This window comes from Hemicordylus capensis, chromosome 3 (assembly GCF_027244095.1).
Source record: "Hemicordylus capensis ecotype Gifberg chromosome 3, rHemCap1.1.pri, whole genome shotgun sequence".
NCBI classification, from domain to species: domain Eukaryota; kingdom Metazoa; phylum Chordata; class Lepidosauria; order Squamata; family Cordylidae; genus Hemicordylus; species Hemicordylus capensis.
Window position 1 is genome coordinate 25,671,160 of NC_069659.1, and position 12,464 is coordinate 25,683,623.

The 12,464-nt window shown below is 43.3% G+C and overlaps 1 protein-coding gene across 3 annotated transcripts in view; it reads right to left on the reverse strand.

Moving 5' to 3' along the window:
* Positions 1-2,157: 2,157 nt before the first annotated feature.
* The window catches only part of ANGPTL5 (angiopoietin like 5), a 35,324-nt gene continuing 25,017 nt past the window's right edge, over positions 2,158-12,464 (reverse strand). For all 3 annotated transcript variants that reach the window (XM_053313198.1, XM_053313199.1, XM_053313196.1), the window contains 3 exons: positions 12,214-12,334; positions 10,749-10,934; positions 2,158-5,455 (listed from right to left, as the gene is read on the reverse strand). In XM_053313198.1, coding sequence (XP_053169173.1) covers positions 5,145-5,455; positions 10,749-10,934; positions 12,214-12,334 — 618 coding nt within the window. In that variant the 3' untranslated portion in view covers positions 2,158-5,144. The remainder of the gene's footprint in view (positions 5,456-10,748; positions 10,935-12,213; positions 12,335-12,464) is intronic.

Consider the following 12,464-nt stretch of genomic DNA (forward strand, 5'->3'; position numbering starts at 1 on the left):
TTCCTCTTCTTAAGTTCAAAGTGTCTGTGTTTGACATCTTTGGTGATTCTTTCCTCACATGTATTCTGAATTTGATCACACTATGGTCACTGATCTCTAAAGGTTCCACAACACGGACATCTCGCACCAGGTCATGGGCACAGTGTTCCCTCTAACAGGGATTCCCAGATGTTGTTGACTACAACTCCCAGAATCCCCAACTATAATGGCTTTTGCTTGGGGATTCTGGAATTTGTAGTCAACAACATCTGAGAATCCCTGTTACAGGGATTATATGTTAGCATTATATGTTCCTGAGCCATTTTTGGAAGGGTGGTATAGAAATTGGATGGATGAATGAATGAATGAATGAATGAATATCCAGGTATAACAGTGACCCACTAGTTCTGACTGCTCCACCATGTTTTCATTATGCCCACTATATCTATGTTTTCATTAGCATCCAAGCACTCCAGCTCACCCATCTTGGCCTGGAGGCTTCTGGCATTGGCATATAAGCATCTATATGCTGAATCTCTTACCTGGTGTGTGCTGTCTTTCTTATAGTCATTTGACCAGCTAGCACATCCTTCTGTCTGCTCTTTATCTGGTCCAACTTTGCTCTCTTCTGGTTTATCTGAAGCATTTACACCCTCACATTATAAGGGATGGCATTTTGCCAAACCGGATACTGCCCAGCTCCTGTCAGCAATCCCCCAGGCATAATTTTAAAAGCTGCTCTGCAACCTTTTTGATAGCAGGGCATTGACCTTTTTGAGCTTTTCCAAGCAATACAGGGAAATAGCCAGTTTGAAACTATGGAGATCTGTGGCCAGTCAAAGTAAACGACACTGATGGACCAACCACCTGAGGCAGTAAAATAAGGCATCTTCCTAGGCTCGATGCATATACATTGGCATAACTGTATAAGAGAATTTCAGCCTCCCAATACAGAATGTTCAAACTATTGCATCGTTCTTTCTAACACAACATTGTAATTGATTTTCTCAGTTGATAGGGCAAACAATATCTAGTCTGAAACCGCAGGCAGAGATCTGTTGCCAGTCAGTGTAGGCAATACTGACCTAGGTAGACCAGTCATCTGGTTTCAGTAGAAGGCAGCTTCAGATGTTCAGTGCAACAGAACATGTCATCCCCATTGATGTATTCCTCAAGCAAAAAGGCCAGAAAACCCTTCACTGTTTCTATGGTAGCATGTAATATCAAGAATTACGCCCACAGTTAGCTGTAGCTCATTGGTAGAGCATCTGCTTCACATGCAGAAGGTCCCAGGTTCAGCCCTTGGCAGCATCTCCAGGGAGGGCTGGGAGAGACTCCTATTTGAAACCTTGGAGATCTGCTGCCTGTAGACAATACTACAATACTGGTCCATTGTGTAGACAATACTGAGCTAGATGGACCAGTGGTCTGCCTCCGTTTTAAGAAGCTCAGCATAAGGCAGCTGGTTCTGTGTGGTAAAGGTAACGTGTGCCATCCAGTGGGTTTTGACTCCTGGTGACCACAGAGCCCTGTGGTTGTCTCTGGTAGAATACAGGAGGAGTTTTTTTCATTGCCTCTTCCCACGCAATATGAGATGATGCCTTTCAGCATCATCCTATATCGCTGTTGCCCAATATAGAGGTTTCCCATAGTCTGGGAAACATACCAGCGGGGATTTGAACAGGCAACCTCTGGCTAGATAATCAAGTCATTTCCCTGCTGAGCCATTAGGTGACTCCTGTGAGTTAGCAGGCATGAATTGTCCCCTTCCTGAGCAGGGTCCGCTCTGGTTGCATTGGAATGGGAGACTACCTATGTGAGCACTGTAAAATATTCCCCTCAGGGAAGGGGACCGCTTTGGGAAGAGCATCTGCCTGTTTGCATGCAGAAGGTTCCAAGTTCCCTCCCTGGCATCTCCAAGATAGGGTTGAGAGAGACTAATGCCTGCAAACTTGGAGAAGCCGCTGCCAGTCTGTGTAAACAATACTGAGCTAGATGGACCAATGGCCTGACTCGGTACAAGACAGCTTCCTATGTTCCTAGCTTCCTATGTTCCTAATCACTTCTCAACATTTAGTCTAAGTAGAGAGAGAAACATCTTCACAAGCTGTCCCCCAAATGCAGATTGAATGAATCAAGGCCAACAACAATGGGTGAGAGAAACAACAGGAACACATGCTATATTACCATTTTTTATTAAGATGCACACATAACAGAAATTCCGAGCACCAACAGATGAGCCTATTTATTTTAAAAGGCATTTGTAATAATGTTAACACTTCTTACTACAGGAAATCATCTAGACAAAGCAGACCAACCAAGAAGTTGCTTCATGCTACAGAATGTAACAGTCTAAAAATCAATTTGTATTATTTTAAATAATTTTCTAAAATGATGTGAAAAGATATTCCTATTTCATATCAGTGTTTAAATGTGCATTGCACTTCAGCAACAATTTAAAAAAACTACCATATTTTATGTTTGATTTTCACAGGGTTTGGATAGTAAACAAATCAGTAGTGCCTTTTAGATGATTATCAACACTGTAATTTTGTGGATGGAAATGCAAAACCAAATCTGTTAAAATAATCAAGTATTGTTTGATTATTACAAGTATTGTGCTCTCATTCTGCACTCAGAAAATGTACCCATTTTTAAATCGTAAGTCTTTGAAAAGTAAGTCTTTCAGGAATGTGTGAGAAGGCATTTTTATGACAAATATACCCTTTCATCCTCCTTTTTATGTGATGTATTTTCATGTTATCGTTAGGATCTCTGACAGGCATATAATTTTAATGGTGGGGTCCCCCCCATGGGGCTTGGATTGTCCCCAGTCAAAGCTTTTGTGTTACTTGTGTCTATCTGGCAAGATGGCAGATGGGAGTGGAGGATCAGCAAATCCCCACACCACTTTTTTATGGAGAAATGTACAGGTACCAGTCGGATGTGATAGAGGCCTTCTTGGAAGAGGCTTCCCGCCTACTCCAGTTCACCCCTCACTCTCCCTGTAGCCTCATTGCCAGGGCAACATTGGCACATACAGCTCTTCAGCTGAAAACAAAACTAGGTAAAATTCATGAAGGCTCTCCGTCCCAAGTCAGTTTCCCAAAGCCACCGCTGTGAGTAAGGAAATATTGGTGGGATCTGCATACTCTCCTGGCACCTTCAGTGACATACTGTTGATCCTTAGAGGAAAGATTCTGGAGAAAGGGAATGCAGCTAGATGCAGAGGGGAGAAGTGGGGGATAATGGAGGAGGACAGGGAAGGATGTTGCCCTCTGGCAGGGCTGCACAATTTGAGCCTTCCAGCAGTTGCATCAACTCCCAGCATCCCTGATTACTGGCCACTGTGGCTGAGGATGAGGGATGTTGTAGTCCAATAACAGCTAGAGGGCCAAAGTTGTGCAGCCTGCTCTATAGAGGGAATTACTGACAAAATCTTACTGGTTGCCAAAGCTGATATAGCAAGGACTTTAGAAAATTGTCCAGATTCTGAGCTTCCTGTGGGGTCAGATTTAATGACAACCGTCCCCTACCCCAAGAGTTAGAAAGTTCTATGGGACACAGTCTGTATGAGCTGTCAGGGGCCTGCCCAGAACTCACCCAACCATTGGATGTAAGGCTGGAGGATGCCAACAGTGTTGGAAATAGCCACCCACCAAGTGCAAAAGAAGAAGAGGAGGAGGAGCGGAGTGCCAAAGGGGAGTTGCTGCGTGGCTCTGCAAACAGCCTGGGCGGAAGGAAATCAGCCCGCAGACCAATCTGGGGGCGGGGGAGCAGGATAAAAGGGGCGGGGCCTGGGTACAGATGGGCGGAGTTCTTGGAGAGTGCACTGGAATATTTAACTCAGAACAGGGCCATGCCAATGAGGAAGTAGACTAAGGGGGGTGGACTTGGCTCCTGGCACGGAGCAAAGCTACAGGGCCAAGGCACCACAAGGAGGAGGAGGGGGAGGAGGGGAGGCACTCTAGGGCTGAGAAGCCCACAGCAAGGATGTTGAGGCAGTATTGTGGTCTCCCCAGCGGGTGAATATTGCAGCCTATGTGGAGATGAACAGTGCCGGGAGAGGCCTGCCTCATACTTGTGTAGGCCACTACCTGGCTCTACACTTTGCAAAGTGGGTGCTTTCGCCACCTAGATGATCTGTGCTCAGCGGTGGCAGCCTGGCAGTGCAAACAGATCCTCCCCATCTTGTTGGATGTTGCTCAAATGTGGTGGTTAGTTAGGGCACTGTGCACCTCCAAAAGGGCTGTGAGTGAAAAGCAGGGCTGGGAGGAGGCATGTACATTTATTTTTTATTATTTAAAACATTTATATCCCTCTCCTCCAGTGCAATAGTGCTTGGGGTGACTCACAGCAAGGAAACAAATAAAACAATATACAGTGAATAAAACTCGGTTAGAACTAGAACCAATTAAAACCAAATTATCAGCCCACTAGAACAGATGAGAATTTTAAAAGCCTCTCTAAAAAGTTATATCATTAAATGTTTCTTTAAAATGTTGAGGGAAGGCGAAGTTCATCACAGGGGGGCATTCTGGTTAAATAAAAAGGTGGCTGTATGTCCCCATCAGGGAAAGAAGCCTTGTTTGTGACACTATGGCCATCTTGCTGCATGTTTTGAACAGCCTTGTCATTTACTGAAATTTCCTCTACAGCAATCTGCAGTTAATTTTGTCAGTGTGAAAGTTTCTTCTCTTAGAGAAACATTGATGTTTCAAATTAGTGCAGCTATAGCGATTTGCCAGATCTGTTGGCCCATTGAAAGGTAAAGAGCTGGCAACATCAAAAAGCTGGAATTGCAGATATCATTCTTATAATTTATAATTATAATTGCAGATATCATTATTGCAGATATCTTATAATTGCAGATATCATTCTTATAATTTTTCAACCAACAGAACGCAAGTGCTAACACAATAAGCCATTGATGACATCCAATAGAGTACTGAAAATATCGTGAATAAAGCTACGGCAGGCATAATTTCATAGCGCAAGTATAATTATGCTGTCTGTAAAAGTGCAATTGCAAAGTAATGTGCTGTGAAAAAGGCCTTTAAACTTTTCTAAAAATGGATTGCTAAACTAAACCAATGTGCGTTTCAATCCAAGACGACCTATCAGAAAATTTCAGAAAAGTCATACATTTCAATTACATTGTTCTGCTATTTGAAATAAGTTCTTCTGATCTTCATTGAAACAGATTTAATTTTCACTGGTTTGCCGTCCATTGTCCAGGTATCCCATCGAATTCCTGTTGTCAGCATCCTCCTTGTCAACTGGTGAATACCATTAAGATTGGCAAGGCCACATTGGCTGAACCACCAGCCTGTTTTCTCACTGAAGTTGCTGCAGCTTTTTACCTGCTGATCCTGGAGAGAGCATATTGGATTGCAACCATCGTTGTCTACATCAAACGTACTAAAAGGGGAGGAAATCTGGTTATCTTCTTCTCTGTATCCACGAAATGCATCACCTGAGTTACAGGAACAAAAAACAGGAAACATGATAAAATGGAATCTACCATATTTCAAGGTGCTAGTCTTGATCTAGTACAGGATGGGGGAGACCTGAGACCAGGATGGGGGAGACCTGAGACCTCCCCTCAAGGCACAAGTACAGGATGGGGGAGACCTGACTTCACAGCAGTACACATGAGAAGAATCTAGGTGTCTTATTGGACAGTAAGTTGAACATGAGCCAACAGTGTGATGCAGCTGCAAAAAAAGCAAATGCAGTCTTAGGCTGCATTACCAGTGGCATCATGTCCAGATCAAGAGGTGTAGTCATTCTACTCTATTCTGCACTGACCAAACCACTTGGGATAGTGCCTGATATCCTGACGAACCAAGTGTACGTTATACAGAGTCTTGAGGGACACAGCAGGCGTCCCCGCACAGCTCTCTCAATCCTCTTGTGCCTGCACTGTTGTGCAAGAGTGCTAATTCTGCCAAGCACTCTCCGCACTCTGGAAGTACTTGGTAAGAGCAGAAAAAGAAACCATTTTTTAAAGTGGCAGTTCTCTTTATTTTGCAAGGGGAGAGCAACTGGCCCAATCCAGCCCCAGCACAACATCCCTCCAGTGGCTGTTGCTAGTGTCTATCTTATGTTTCTTTTTTAGACTGTGAGCCCTTCGAGGAAAGGGAGCCATTTTCTTTATCTATATCACCTGCTTTAGGAACTTTTGATGAACAGCAGTATATAAATATTCATCAGATTCGTAAACACACCACTGACGCTCAGCGACGTGTTTCCAATCTTACGTAGCGGCACTTCCAGGGCACGAGCAGTGCTCAGAAGTCTTTGCCACCTTCTGCAATGGTGCATGCTCAGTAGGACTGGAATTGCCACTTTAAAAGGTGCCTCTTAACTCAGTTAGCAGGGCACAGGATAAGAGACAATGGAGGCGGGATATGATATATGCATTCAAATATCAGGTGGGTTCTCATATAGAAGAACAAGCAGACTTGTCCTCTGTTGCTCCTGAGGGCAGGAAGATATGCTAACTGTAAGAGCTATCTGGCAGTGAAAAAGTCTGCCTTGTGCAATGGTGGGTCTCCTTCACTGGAGGTTTTCAAACAGAGGTTGGGTATTTACCACCCGTTGGAGGGGTTCTCAGCATCTCCATCAGAGAAAGCCCAAAACATTTTGGTGCCCAAGCAAGAAAATCCAAATGGTTCCCATATGGTGGTATAAATATTATAATAAACTGGCAATTCGCTGCCCTTTAATGGCATCCTAAATTATCTTAAAGAGGGGCCATAGTTCAGTGGTAGAGCTCAGTGGGGGAGGAGAGTTGGTCTAGGGGAGGAGAGCTGGTTTGTGGTAGCAAGCATCTATTGTCCCCTTTGCTAAGCAGGGGAGGGGGCTGCTCTGGGAAGAGCCTCCAGGTCTCGTTCCCTCCCTGGTCTCTCCGAGATAGGACTGCAAGAGACTCGTGCCTGCAACCCTGGTGATGCCTCTGCCAGTCAGTTTATTTCATTCATTCATTCATCCATTCATTCAATTTTTATAGTGCCCTTCCAAAAAGGCTCAAGGCAGTTTACATTAAAACAAAACCATCAAAATCAGTTAACGATTAAAACAGAAATTATAAAACAGTGTAAAACAACAATAATTGACAATTAAAACATCATAAAATAGCAATTAAACAATCAAAACAATTTAAAATCCCTGAAAACCAGGTTACAACATTAAAACCCATTAAAACAATATTAATTAAAAGCCTGGGTGAACAGATGGGGAGGTTCTTATTTCATTAGGGAGTGCATTCCAAAGCCTTGGGGCAGCAGCAGAGAAGGCCCATCCCTGAGTAGCCACCAGACGAGTTGGTGGCAACTGCAGATAGACCTCTCCTCATGAACTCAATGGGCAATGAACAATACTGAGCTAGATGGACCAATTTAGACAATTGGACTAGTTTAAACTAGTCCAATTGGACTTGTTGGACTAGTTTAGACAATAATGAGCTAGATGGACCAATGGTCTGATTCTATATAAGGCAGTTTTCTTTGTTCCTAAGCTTTGCATGCAGAAGGCATGCAAAGGTCCCAGGTTCAATCCCTGGTATCTCCAGGTAGGGCTGGCAAAGACTCCTGCCTGAAACCTTAGAAAGCAACTGCCAGTTAGTGTAGAAAATACTGAGCTAGATGGACCAATGGTCTGACTCACTATAAAGCAATATAAAACAAAACTTGCTTATGACTGTTGACAGTCTCTGTACTTTGGGAATTCACTGCAACGTTTGCATGTGCAGTCTTATATCACAGGAAAGACCAATTTGCACTTAGGGCCATTTCACGCAGTAGTTTCGTTTTCACTCATGCAAGCCCTCCTGGCATTCCCAAGTGTACATTCATTCACTTTTCAAATGTATAGGCCTCCTCTCAGTAAAGGCTCCCAACAGCAGTCCACAGGAACAACCATAACGTGTAAGCCTTGGCCATAACAGTGTCTGTGATCTCAGAGGCTGGAAAATGTGCTTCTGAGATCATGTTAGTTGCTTTAGCCAAAATCTGGGAGCTCCTGGCTCACAAATTATAGTGGATTATATAAATCTATACTCAGGGACATCCAAAAGGACTTGCATGAATGAAACAGGTATTGCATAAAGCAGCCCTTAATCTTTACTCTTCACAAAATTCACAGTTGCACAGTGTGGATTCTTAACAAAGTTTGCCTAATCTACACTTTTCAGATTTTTATATCAGGCTGGGGTTTGTGGTTTTTTTGGAGGGGGAAAGAGATTTTACAAAAACAACTAAGACTTCTTGCATAACAAGGTATATATGTGCCATACGGAGAGTTGGTGTAGCACAGAAGTTAAAAAACTGTGTTGCAAATCAGGACTTGCCCAGTTTGAATCTTGCCTCTCTGCCATGAACTTACTAGGTAGTCTTAGGCAAGCCACTCCCTCTTAGCTGCAACATGGGGCCAATAATACTTACTGGCTAACAGTACACCGGCATTACACAATGTGAAAGGCAGCCTCAAAGATGTTGCACAATAGGGCAGTTGTGCAACAACTTAAAACAATATCCATACAGTGTCACAGAGAGGCAATTCTATTGCGCAACTGCACGGATACTGTGTTGAGTAGTTGCACAACTGCCCTGTTGCGCAGTACCCATCAGGGCTGTCTTTCTCATTGCACAGAAGCCCCAGCAGTGGGACCCTAATGCCACCAAACAACAGCACAGAATGCTGGCCAGTGATCTTATTGCACTGTTAAGGATAACAAGGATAATGTATGTGACATTTTTCAACCTAAAAATACAATATAAATGCTAAATGTGACATGAATATTAGGGATGTGCGAAACGTTTTGGGTACAGAACGATCTGTACCTGAAACTGACCGTTTCACCCCTGTTTCAGCTCCGGATTATTTGTAGTTTTGGCCCTCCATTTTGTGGCCAATAGTGCTTCTTCTTCCTCCTCCATTTTGAGTTCTGAGGTCTATTTGTATTTCCCACTTTTTTGCCTCCCATTGAGTTCAGTGCAAAATGGTCTGATCTGACATCTACATGAATTTCGGGTCCCAGGGCCAAAAGAGTGGGGTGGGGTGGGGTGGTAGTGCCTAATGAGTGGAAGCTACCACCCAGATTGCAGAGGGATTGGGCAAAGTGCTGATTTTTGGTGAATTGTTGAAGTTTACGAGTCTTTTGGCCCTGGGACCTGTTTTCTTGATCCGAATCTATTTGGATTTGGATTAATTCGGATCCGAATCAAATCTGGGTTGATTCAGATGGGTCAGATTTGGACCCCAAAATGAATTGGGGGTGTTTTGAGTCAGATACAAATCGAAACACCAAAAATCCGAATTGCACACCCCTAATAAATATATATGTGCCATATATATGAGACTTTAAAAGGGAGAGCTAGGGTATTTGATTCTTTCATTTCCTTCTTGTGATGACTTCTTCTTTAAAGAACTTAATCTTCCCATTCTTGCTGTATCACTTTTTACGAAGGGTTAAAAATAACATTTCCTGTGTCCTGGAAGTGTTCGTTTTCAAGAAGCTGGCAGGCAGCTGGTCTTTGTGAGGAGACCTGTTTGCAGCGATTCTCAACTTTGGGTCCCCAGATATTGTTGGACTACAATTCCCATCACCCCCGTTCAATGGCTTCTGGCTATTGTAGCTGGGGAAGACAGGAGTTGTAATCCAACAATATCAGAGGACCCAACAGACTGAGAACTTTGACCAGGGATATTACGGAGCTCCTAGCCTCACTTAGCACTCTGATGTTTCCAGCTTCATAGGTGCTGTATTATAATATTAGAGACTGTAAAAAAGTGTATGATTTTAACATGATTGAGCTTAATTATCAAGAGGAGGGCTATGGGCCCGAGCCCCAGATCTTTTAAGTACCTAGCACCACCCCTGACTCTGGCCTTACTGGCCCTTCTGTACTGGGAGTTATTTGTACATGGCTTCATGCTGTGGGGTAAATGTTGAGTGAAGCCACTTCGAAGTACACTCCCAGCATTGAGGAAAGCAGCCCCTCCCCTCTGCTCTCAGATTTGCTTTTGATGCAAATTCACATGTTTTCCTTCATGTTTTCATTCTAGCCAATGGTGGGTGGGGGGAGAGGGAGAGAGTACTGAAGAGCTACATCTGCATTTGTAAAGAGAGTATCCTTATTATCATGCTAATGATTCTACGTCAGTGCCTCTCCTATTTACTCTGGGGTTTTCAGAAAAAGTAGCTTAAAAGTAGCATTTTAAAAACCTGGAAATACCTTGAGATAAGCTAGAATTCGTGAGACAAAGCCCGACTTGTGTGTGGAGTGGGTCCAAGGATCTTGAAGGCACGTCAGGGTAAGTTTGGCTGATGTGTGAAAGCACACACTCTCTCCCGAAGGAGATTTGGGGAAGAAGCCCTGTGTGTGAAGTCTCCAGGGGCATAACAGTTTTAATTTTCATTGCAGATTATGTGTCTTCAGGAACATTTACTGATGTGAATATCATCTGAACGCAGCTCACAAACTGGCTGGCTTAAACAGAAGGTCAGATATTTTAGAAAATGTCTATATTTTGCTTTGCCTATATTGGAATGTGCAAGGCAGAATGTAATTTGGGGTGCTTATTCTGAACAAAACACAGGAAATTGAATAGATTATTTTAAGGGGCCCTAGGTCTATAGCTTTCTTAGCTATTTCTTTTCCGGACATACAGTACGCTGCACTGCAAATTATTTCACAGCTAATTTTCTCATTTGCAGAGACTTTCAGTGTATAGCAAGACAGCTTTGCACAGCCAAGTCTTACCAGCATTTCCAGAATAACGTCCTAAATGTATTTTAAAGGAGCACGCTTCATCCTCTAACCAGAAGCTGTCATACGATGCATATGCATACGTGTCATCTTCAGACTCCAAGCCTACGTAAAGCATGAAGCTGGCTGTTTTCTGGTTTGCTATGTGGAAAATCTTTCGCAGCCCAAGCCAAAACTCCCCTATAAAAAGAATTAAAATAAACTGGTTTTTTAAAATTAAAACACACACACACATTAGGCAAGATTCATCCCCTTCCACGTCACCCTTAGTCCTCAGGCAAAAACTAATGATCTGAAGTTTTGAGTGTAGTTCCAGCTGAACCGCAGCCTTTGACAAATTGAGAAATGATCTGTGCATGCAATGGGAAATATCCATGAAGTCTGCTGAGAATGGGCTGCTTCCTACTCTCCTTCATGTGTGGGGCTCCTCCACATGAGGGACTCTGCTTTGTGATCATTGTATTGCAATGCATCAAAGACCATAACATTTCACAAACATGACTGTCAAGAGGGGTGGAAGGAAACTTCAGCCCTTCCTCACTCCCAATATCTTTCTCCTGACATTGGCTGACATCCAATGTGCTTGCGCACTGGCTGACATTCATGTGCTTGTGCAATGAACAAAGTTGCATTTGCCCAAGATTGTGTAGCCTCGCTACATCGTGGAGATGTTCAGAACTGTACTCCTAAGCTCTTGTGCAAAAGTTCCCTGCAAAAACATGAGGTGTGCCACAGGTCTCCATCCTCCCCTGCTAAGTGAGGTGATTCTCTTTTTAAAGTGACGATTCTCTTTATTGAGCTGGGGGAGAGTAATTGGCCCTATCCATCTCCAGCACAGAATCCCTCCAGTGGCTGTTGCTGGTGTCTATCTTATGTTTCTTTTTCAGATTGTGAGCCCCTTGGGGACAGGGAGGCATTTTATTTTGTTTCGTTTTGTTTCTGTGTAAACTGCTTTGGGAACTTTTGTTGAAAAGCAGTATATAAATATTCGCCATATGCATATTCGTGGTATACATGTGCAAGCCTGTTTGTGTTAGCTAGCATAACACACTAGTCTGGAACACAAGCTCAGTTAGTGCAATGTGCTTGCGCTAGTACAACACACTTGCACAAGCGCAGCATTAGTCAGGATGACAGCCAGAATCTTCCCACCTTCCTTGCCTTTGCTTCTTCCCTTTCAGAAACCCCAGCCTTCAACTTCCCATGCATCTCCACTTTCCCTCCCCCTACTCAACACGTACCCAATCCTAGCCGTTGAACTGAGTCAAGAACTATTTAAGCATGTAGCTTCCCATTCCACTAGAAATAAATTCCATGTGACTGTGAATTGCTCGGGAACATTTTTGTTTAGTACAGATTAAAATGTATTAACTAACTAACTAACTAACTAAATAAAATGTGTATGTCCCAAGCTAGGACAGGATGACTATTAAAAACCCAATAAATATCAAATGGGTACCTGAAAGATCACCAAATCCATCCAAATAGTCAGACCATGTCCTTTGAAATTCAACTATTCCCTCGGTTCTTTTCTGAATCACAGTCCATCCCCCTCCTCTAAATTCCATCTCACACAATACCTAAAATGAATAAGGGTGGGGGAAAGACCTTTGATAAAACCATCAAAACGAACCAAAACAAAATATGAATACAATGGCCAACATCCTGACTGACTAACTAAGTGTGCTTGTGCAAGGAAGAACTGCCCTG